Source organism: Scophthalmus maximus, chromosome 6, assembly GCF_022379125.1.
Source record: "Scophthalmus maximus strain ysfricsl-2021 chromosome 6, ASM2237912v1, whole genome shotgun sequence".
NCBI classification, from domain to species: Eukaryota; Metazoa; Chordata; class Actinopteri; order Pleuronectiformes; family Scophthalmidae; genus Scophthalmus; species Scophthalmus maximus.
The window spans coordinates 1,242,501-1,252,540 of NC_061520.1; the positions used below are offsets into that span (position 1 = coordinate 1,242,501).

General features: G+C 44.8%; 1 protein-coding gene across 2 annotated transcripts in view; it reads left to right on the top strand.

Annotated features, from left to right (window-relative positions):
- The window catches only part of rims4 (regulating synaptic membrane exocytosis 4), a 35,475-nt gene extending 25,435 nt beyond the window's left edge, over nucleotides 1-10,040 (top strand). For both annotated transcript variants that reach the window (XM_035632437.2, XM_035632436.2), the window contains 3 exons: nucleotides 598-699; nucleotides 2,046-2,185; nucleotides 6,071-10,040. In XM_035632437.2, the coding sequence (XP_035488330.1) occupies nucleotides 598-699; nucleotides 2,046-2,185; nucleotides 6,071-6,289 (461 nt within the window). In that variant the 3' untranslated portion in view covers nucleotides 6,290-10,040. The remainder of the gene's footprint in view (nucleotides 1-597; nucleotides 700-2,045; nucleotides 2,186-6,070) is intronic.

Here is a 10,040-nt window from a genome sequence, read left to right on the forward strand (position 1 = left end):
GAAGGGAAATGTCAAGATTCGTGAATCAAAACCTGCAGCTTCGACTAAACGCGCCTGAAACAGGCAACCAGGGAAGAATTAAAAATGAATTAGGGCTCTGAAAATTGAGAAGAAGAAAAAGAACCACACATCTGATTTCTTCTGAAATCATTTCACACTGGCGAAGAAGTGCCTCATGAACGGAGCAGTGTCCTTCTGCAGAGTCCTTCGCTGCATTCATTCATTTCCAGGTCGTCATATATATATATATATATATATATATATATATATATTTATATTTATATATATTTATATATATATATATTCTGGACATACGCAGCGGTGACTTAGTGAAGGTGGGTCAGGTTCCTGTCGCTCGGCAGTACCGACGGCGTCCTTGGCCCCGACAACAGTGACACCGACTGGCGCGGCTCCACTCGGACGTTGCATCACATCACAGCTCGGCTCCGTCCCGTTCAGAGGAATGCGTTTGTCCTTGTGCTGAAACTGTGACTTCCAGTGGGCGGAATGTTTAATTTCCACAGACACAGAGGAAGGACACGCACACATTCATCTCCTCACCGTCAACGTGCTCCTGTCTTGTCCCCGTCCGTCCAGGTGACGTGGAGATCGGCCTGATGGAGAGGAACGGCGGTCTGGAGGTGGAGGTGGTCCAGGCCAGAGGACTCACCATGAAACCGGGTTCAAAGGGACCTCCAGGTGAGACGGAGTCTGGACCCGCCTCGCATCACAGGAGGCAACGCTGGTCATTAAAAAAACTGCCACGTCTTAGAACAGTTGGAGATTCCCACAGCACACGAATGCATCACGAGCCAGCTACACACACACACACACACACACACACACACATACACACACAACAGCCGTGAAGTGGCTGAACTGTACGAAATTAATAAATGTAACCACTTGAGGTTGGATGGGCAGTTGGCATTTTTTAAACATTAACCATAATTAACGCTTGAATTATTTCGTAATGGCCAAAAAACGTGTTTCGCGAGGTTGAAGTGACCTCGACCTTTTGACCTATGACACACCACCGTCTGTTCAGTTCTTCCTCGAGTCCAAGTGAGACGTTTGTGCCACATTTGGAAAAAATCCCCTCGAGGTGACGGACGGACGAGAGACGGAAAACATCATGAATCACATTTAACGAATAAATCTGTATGAAATTCATAGTTTTATTTGATCAGTAGATTAAATTAACAATCGTCGTTAAAATGAGAAGAGAGATTAAAGGAGAGTTGACTCCACACGAAGGACGACATTAATCAAATAAATCCATAGAGCGAGTTATGGGCGAGTCAATAAGAAGAGTGTGTGTGTGTGTGTGTGTCGAACTGACTCTTTCTTTTGTGATTGCGTAACAGCGCCAACTACTGAACTCTTCGTCATATTAAAAACCAGACATTGACCCTAGTTGCGTAAGAATAAAACAATAAAGAACTATATCTGGGTAAAAACTATGGGGGAGAAGATAAAAGAGGAGGAGAAGATAAACATGAGACGAGAGGAAACGAGTGAGAAAAGATGAAAGTGAAGCTGTACAGTAGGTACAGTACAGTGATGTGAAAACCTTACTCCAGATTGAATCTTCTCATCCAACATACAGAACAAAAAGCTTTGGACTGTGTGTGTGTGTGTGTGTGTGTGTGTGTGTGTGTGACTGTATTATTACAGTGTGTTATAATTAGTAAGCCTATGTTTTCTTCTTCTCAGCTGTTTAATAAACGCATGGTGCAGATCTGCAAGTGTGAAAATAAAATAAAGACAGAACTCCCCGACCGATCAGCTGATCAAACCACGGTCATGAAAAAATGACAGACAGATGACGGAGACGATCGTCGCGTCTACAGGAACATTTCACGACACATTCATCACCAGCTAAATTCACGTATCCTCTTGACGTTAGCAGAGAACATGATGCAACAACCTATTTGTCTCTTTCAGAGCAGAATTTCATCCCTGAATCTCGTCAACCTCTGAAAACCCCTCTCCCCTGACGTTTTCAACCGGTTTAACCTTTGTGTCCTCCTGTCGCCTTCCAGCCGCCTACATCAAGGTCTACCTGCTGGAGAACGGCAGCTGCGTGGCCAAGAAGAAGACCAAGTCGGTGAGGAAGAGTCTGGATCCTCTCTACAACCAGGTGCTGGTCTTCTCCGAGAGCCCGCAGGCGAAGGTGGTGCAGGTGAGACGCGTCCACGCGCTTCCTGTGAAAACCAGATGAAACCTGCGCTGCGTCCGTTTCCACAGGATTTTGAGATAGTCCATGTTTAATAAAAGACGGAAACTTTGTGAAAACAGTTTGCCAACGCGCAGAATTCACAAATAACATGAAACACATGCTAATGCTAATGCTAACAAGCTCACAGCTACAAAGCTAACATGCTAATGTTTAACAGGTATCGTGTTTCACGGTGTTTCGGGGGCAGCGGGCTACAGATGGAAACACAGACAGATTATGAAGATGGACGATATTACAGCTCCCCGAAAGTGAGGCTAAAATATCACAGTCGCCCCCTGGTGGTTGGCTGCAGTATAGGTCATAAGCCCCGCCCCCTCCATGAAACGCGGACATACAAAAAGAATCAAAGTAGACGTTAAGTAAATGTTTCCCAGAGATGTTTCTGTTATTTGAGGTGGTTCTTATCACACAGATGTTTGCTCAAGTGTTTCAATTCAATTCAAGAAACTTTATTTGTCCTCGAGGAGCAATTCAAAGGCACAGAGTCGTTGTCAAAAAAATAGAAACAAGACAAAACAGCAGAAAAAACAACTGTAGAAATAAAGATAAAAAACAAACCAACAACTGTACAAATTAAAAAAATTGGTTGGTTTTGCGATTATGAATTCTTTGAATTGAATTCCTCTTCCTTTGTGTCTCTGCCTCGGTTGAGTTTCGTTCTCGTGATCCCTTCTGTGTTTTTAGTTCCTGTTTTATTTTGAAATTCACTTCCCTTTCGCCCCGAAAGGGAAGTGAATTATATATATATTTATATAAAAAAATACCAAATCAACAAAAGCATCCATCTTTATAAAATGGTGCATGGCCTTTTGTTATCGTCCATCATTTTAATTACATCATTGTTTTCTAAACTCCTCCTCCTTTCATTCACCCCTTCAACCATAGGGACTTAAATGAAGAAAGAAAAAGATAACCCTGACGTGTGGTGGTGCGTTCAGGCGCCTGTCGTCGATCGTCCCCTCTCCGTGTAATTAGCCACTGAACGCCCTCCCTCTTCATCAGCCGCTGTCTGTGACGCCGTCCGCTGAGTTTCATCAAACTCATTCACGCCGCATAATGAAAATCGCTGAAATCAGCGGCGCTTTTCAATTTGTCACTTCCTCATTAAAGTCTGCAACACATGAGAAGTTTGAATTCAAAAACCTTCCTCGACTGCGAGACGTTGTCACGTGAGGAGAAAAACACGTTTGGTTCAGAGCACGTGATTTTAGACACATTCTACTGTAACACGGAATATGACAGTTTAATCTGAATTGGATTAAACCTGTCCGAGGAATTTGCTGGTCTTGACGGACGCCACCGAGTGTTTCAATCCCATGAAATCCATCCAGAACACTTTTCTACAAACACTGGAAACAAATGTCGGAGCTCATCACCTTTTCTCTATAGCAGGTAAACGCAGGTGTCACTCAACACATTGACTGATCCATGGAACCGGTTCTGTCCTGTTGGGGTCCAACCCGGATCAATGTGATCAGTAACACCTGTGCTTCTCTACGACGTGGAGCCAAAATGGCCGCCGTGGGAAAGTTCTATGTTGTGATGTGAGAACATGAAATCCGGTGAACGACTAGCGTCGATTCCATCGTCAATTGGCACAAACGCTGGTTTTGAATTTTTTACAAAGTCAAGTTCCAATCATGTGATTTTCATCCGGAGCGAGTTTTGACTCTGATCGTCGACTGTTCTTTGTCGCGGTGGTTGACAGAAGTCGGACCGGTGTTTTTTTTGAAAGGCGTCAGGTCGGTGAAAACAGCCGGAGGACGCTCGGCTGCTGTCGCTGTATAATTAGCCGCTAAACGCCTCCTTTCTAATTATCGTCTGTGTCTGTCACTTCCTCTCTTTGCCCTTTCCCCCTCCGACTCCACGGCTCCTTTTCTTTTTCCTTTGTCGTTCGTGTTGCTTTGGTTTTCGGTTTGAGTTTTCTGTGAGCGGCACAGATCAGCGACACGCCGAGCATTTGCATCAACGCTTGTCATAAAAAAAACAACCTTTCACTGTTATGTCTAGAATATCCTTTTAAAACTGTGGCAGTGAGATTTATCTTCAACACGACTGCGTGACCTCGTCCAGATCTTGATGAGTAATGATGCTCTCGTCACCGTTCACTCACTCTTTCCTAGAGATCATCCATCCACCGTCTGCACTCACTTATCCTCACTATGAAATACTACTGTCGGGGCTTGATCGTTCGCACACCTTCTGTAAATCTTACACACCCATTATAAATGAAATGAGCTGTAGCTGTTGTTGCTCACATTATCAACGTCAGCCTTTATTAAGTAGCCGCAACTCACAATAGTGGTCCAGTGTTAAATTTGCACTTTAATATTCAAAGTGATACAGTACTGAGTGGAATCTAGCTGTCGTCAGTTTTTTTCAGCTAACGGTTCGCTAGCTTACGTTAGCTGAAGATACCTCGACTGAACCGGAGGCTTGTTCGACGGCTAGCTGGCAGCTGAATGTTTATGGTAAAGTCGTGTCCTTTTTTTTGTGACATTGTCTTTATCTTAAATTTCATATGCTACTTCCTTTTCCATCACTGTCTGATCGACTGTGGTTGTATCGTGACAGCAGTTACATTGGCCCCTGGTGGCCAGGGGGCCCAATAGCCGCTCAAGTAGCTTATGCCTTGGGCCGGCCCTGCCTGCAGTACCTGTTTCTGTGTTTCTTCCACTTCCTAGGGAGTGAAAAGAGCAAAGGATCTAGCGCACTGGGTTTTTTCTTCTTCCGTAATTAACCCTCAACCAGATTCTCCCTCTCCACATTTCTTCCTCTCCATCCTAAAGTTGAGTGTTTGAGGTCACGACTATGTTCGGACCGAGCCGATCGCAGGCCGACAGGGCGAGAGAGAGAAAAACTCTCCCTCTTAAAACGTGTTGGGGGTGGATGGAGGCAGGGAGTCTCTGTGGAAATCACACAATGTGCACGCTGACATCCACGGACGCACAAGACCGCCACGCGAGAGGTCACACGGACACACGCAGACAGATATTGATTATCTTGTCCGCCAGTTGACAAGATGCGGGGCTGATGAGCCCCGATGTTATCAGGATGTCAGGAGACAGAGGACACTGAACACACACACACACACACACACACACACACGATCGCTCTTCATTTACTTCCTGACACGTTGGTCTGCTCTGGAGCACAGAGAAACTATCAGGATCAAGTGTTGCTGCAGTAACAGATCTTTTCCAAAACCATCTGGATTGAAACTAATTGACCCTGAGCTCTTCTCTTCAGCCAATCACATGTCAGTTAATCTGCTCGGTCCTCCAATTATTTCCCAGAATCCTTTGTGTGCAAAAAGTCGAGGGGCCTTCGTATTTTTTAATCCCTCAAAATGAAGCAAAAATTCCAATCAGAGATCTGGAAACTAATGACTGAACCTCGCTGATTGGTTCCTGTTTCAGATAGTCCAAAAAGCCCCAGTGTGTAATTTTCTGGCGGCATCTGGTGGTAAAGTTACAAACCGCAACCAACAGGGCGCCCGACAGGGGACACTTTATGGCGGCGCACCGCTGATTCCTCTTCCGGTTTCCGGCAGCATCTGAAAATTCAACGTGACTGCGACTTATTCTGGACCGTTTAGTTCAGAAAACAAATTTAAGGCGGAGTGAAATGCATTCTGTTGTATTTCTATCTTCGATTTATGGGCAGCACGTTCTCCTAACTTCATGGTCCTATCAGCAATATGCTTTTACAAATTCCTGTTGCAGAACATGCAACATTTTATGGCTCTTTTTTTTTTGTATCTGTGCTTTTGGAAAAATGAGTTACCGTAGTAGTCGTCGTGTAATAAATAATAATCTCTTCTTACAGGTGATCGTTTGGGGCAACTACGGAAGGATGGACCGCAAATGCTTCATGGGCGTCGCCCGGATCCTCCTGGAGGAGCTGGACCTCAGCTCGATGGTGATTGGCTGGTACAAGCTCTTCCCTACCTCCTCCATGGTGGATCCCACCATGACGCCGCTCATCCGCCACTCGTCCCAGATGTCGCTGGAGAGCACCATCGGCCCGTGTTGCGAGCGGTCCTAAGACTCACGGAACTATTGTCGATTCCGAACTAAGACACATTTTCAAAACACCCTTGTCGACGTGTGTCCAGGTCGACCGGGTGCTGTCGCCCCCCCCCCCCCCCCCCCCCCCCCCCCCCCGGCGAAGGCAGCAGCTCAGTATCTCACACGAGGGCACGTCGACGAGTCCAACCACACCGGGTGGAGCGAATCACGCCCCGTCATTGGGAAATTATTTAACAAATCAGTAGGTAATTCTGGCGCTCACTGGGAACGTACTGTACTTCTTTTGATATTGTACCAGACTGTTTCCCCGGGACTCCTCACGGGAACACACATTTCTTTTGTTGTTGCGACGGAATCGGCCCTTGAACACTTTGCTCTCTTCAGATGTCTTTGTGGGGAAATAAAGAAAGAATCAGCTTAATGAGAGAACTTCAAAGCTCCGCGGTCGACGTCGATCGCATCCTACTGGGACCACGACTCACTGCGGCTTCTTCGCAGCCTACACCTTTGGTTCTCCTTCCCGGGACCGATCGTCGTGTCTCCGTGTCCTCGTTATCGGGCCTGGACGGCTCCCGAGGAGTTTCTCTGCCCTCAGATGGTTAGAGACAGCGGGAGCGTGGTGACGGCGGGTTGTGGTTGAATGCCTCCGTGCGCAGCAGCGCTGACGAGAAAACGAATCAGGCCTATTTGTTGTAACCAACCAAGACATCTTTGTTTCGAGCTGTTTTGGTTTTTCTCTGTCACACATTTGGCCCCTGGACCTTCTGCTGGTTCTCTCTGCTCCCAGTTTGTTCGCTCTGTTGTAACGTTGGTTCCTGGGCGGATGTGTAAGGTTTTGAGTTCCCAAAGACCATGTGCCATGAATGATCGAAGGGCCAGAACATTGCAACAAATAAGGACATTGGCTGATTTGATTTGATTTTTTTTGTGGAAGTCATTTAATAGTCAAATCAGCCAATGTCGGAAAAGTCTGATCCAAGGGGCCGATTTAACCTGGTTGTTTTAATGAATCTGTTTAGAATGTGAACACCTGAACCACTTCAGCAGGTGATTGTGACCAAACCAGATGTGACGCACGTTAAAGCATTGGTCTCGCCAAACAATGTGTGTTGACCGGAATCCTACACTGCGACGTTTTCACCGAAACGCGGCAAATTCCAACATCTGGTGTCGCACCTGGATTCTCTCTGGATGTTATGAATTTAATATAGAATTTGATTGTAACTTGTATTAAGAAGGGGCTGAATTCAGATGCGTGTGAGCAGCACCTCCAAATGCAACGCGGCTCAACATTAGCGGTAGCTAAACCTGGCATGAACTAGCAGGGGGCTAAATGGGGTCTGAGATTTGACGGGGTTTTTTTCTTCATTTGGTTCAATTCTTCTCTGTGTTGTTCAAAATGTCCAAATTCCACTTGGTTGTGCAGGTTACAACAAGTGCAGGGTGACGATGGTGATGATGTTGTTGTACATCTACAGTTGTTGCCGGAGGCATCGAGGACACGAGCCCGCGACTGAGAACTTGAGCTGTACATCCCAGCTTTAAATCAATAGTTTCGGAATTTCTCTTTCGCTAAAAAGTAGATTTTTAAGATTCCTCCTCTTTTCTTTTTCTTTCTTAAACAAAGAAACAAAAAAGCTTTGGCTAACAGTTCCTGAAGAACAATTTCTACTGTGCCAATTTTCTACCAGCAAGTGTCTTCTCCTTCCTCCGTCTTCTCCAGTTTACCTTGTGGCATAAATCGGGTGCCAGTGACGAGGGAGGAAAACAGAAACGACCGCTCTCCGCCATGTGAATCTTTTATCCTAAATTACAGCCCTAATGCACAGAGCGGAGGGGCGAACCTGGTGATTAGCCTCCGTGTGGAGGAAAGAGAGGGAGGAGAGAGGAAGCATGAAATGTTCTTTGCATCCTCCAAACAAAAGGATCCGTCGGAGCTCGTCAGGCTTCACAGTCATCGCCCCCCAAAAAAAGGACAAAAATAGGACGAATTTAAAAGGAACACACTCGTTTGTTGAAGAACAGGATGTGTCTTTTTATTTGGGGCACTTTATGATTCCTTTTGTATCAGTAAACACGATTGTTGTCATGGTGCGTTCACACGGGAGGCATATGGTCATCTCCCTTCCACGTCCTCCGACAAACCTCGACTGAAGTCACCGACGCGTTCGCCTCGATCCATTCGCGTCTAGTTGCGTCTTTGCGTCGACTTCGTGTGTGATCTCCTCGCGCGAATAGTTCCCGTCGGGTCCGGTGTCAACGCACCTTTGGCGTCTTTCAGCCAAAGTTCATCTTATAATGACTGATTGTGTTCAAAACTCTGGAGGAGGGCAGCGAGAGAGCGTTGCTAGGTAACTGTAAGATTGTAGCATTAGCTGTTAGCATCTGCATGACCGATTAATAACGTCTCATTAATAATTAGCAGACAACTAGATAAGGCTAAGCATGAGCTACACGCTACACCGAGAGAGAGGACAAGTGAAATATACAGTACGTTGGGCCGCGACCCAAATATTAGTATGTAGCAGTTGAATTCAGAAGAGCGACAGAATTTCATCTTTGCTTTTTTCTTTCACAGACAATAAAATGAGAGCTGTAACAAGAAAACAAACAAAAAATGATACACCTCATATTTAGCTAATTAATTAATTTTTATTTTTAACTTCAAGGCAATATTCAGATTGAGATTTCAGAACAAGATTTCTCTTCCACTCATGGAAAATGATATTGACATCAAACCATACTGTACAATGTGCAGTCATTTTTACTCCAGAACAGAAGTGGCCTCTGTTTTGCCAGTAGCAGCGTTGCAGGGATATTAAATCTGTTAGATATATTAGATCTATTTCCTTAACAAATTAGCTACATTCTGTAAAGCAATAATCAAACAAACATCCAGTCATTGCAGTTTGTTTTTTTTGCATATAACAGGACATTTTGAAGCTTTAATTTCTTTGACACGTAGCGTCATGTCGTCAGCAGCTGATTTATTGTAATTCTGATTTGAAAAAATCTTGAAAATCAGAAGACGTGAACTGAAAATATTTTTTTTTTTAAGGTTTGTCATTTTACTGCAGCTCATTCATGTCGTCATCCATAACTTGTTCCAGGCAAAGTGTCAAAATGTAACGTCCCATGGTCACATGAGAACTTTTGATTTGAAAAATGCGGGATCGTTTTTCACGACTCATTTCACATCGAGTAGCATGGATTTTACTCTACAGTAGTTAGGACAGAAGGGATTTTTATAATAAACGGAATGACTAACAAGGTTGATATTAGAGGCAGTTGTATAAAATCGAATATATATACATGTGTAATGATATTTTAAAAAGTCAAGTAATGTCTTTCAATGTGACCCAAGGAATGTGTTTTTTCGTCCGTGTTTTCTTTTGTGCCAAATGTTTGAGGGCTGATTTCTCACCAGAGGACCAATGAAAGAGGAACGTTTACAACAATGTGGCATTAAAATCTTCTGTCAGATCAATGCCCGTGTGGCTACAACAACAATAACTTTGCATGACAATGAGCTATATTCAATGCCGATAGATCAACATGAGGGGGTTATTAAGTCGCCGTGGTAACCATCAAAGAAGTTTTCCCATGTATCTCCGTCTGACCTGCAGCAGCCGCCTGTACGACACAAGTCAACAGACGCGTTATGAGTCGCGTGCAGTAAATGATGGGGCGTCTGTGATGGATATGGTTGACGACTCTGGCGTCAGTGTGACAGAAAATAAATGCCAACGTTGCAGGATTAAGAGTTA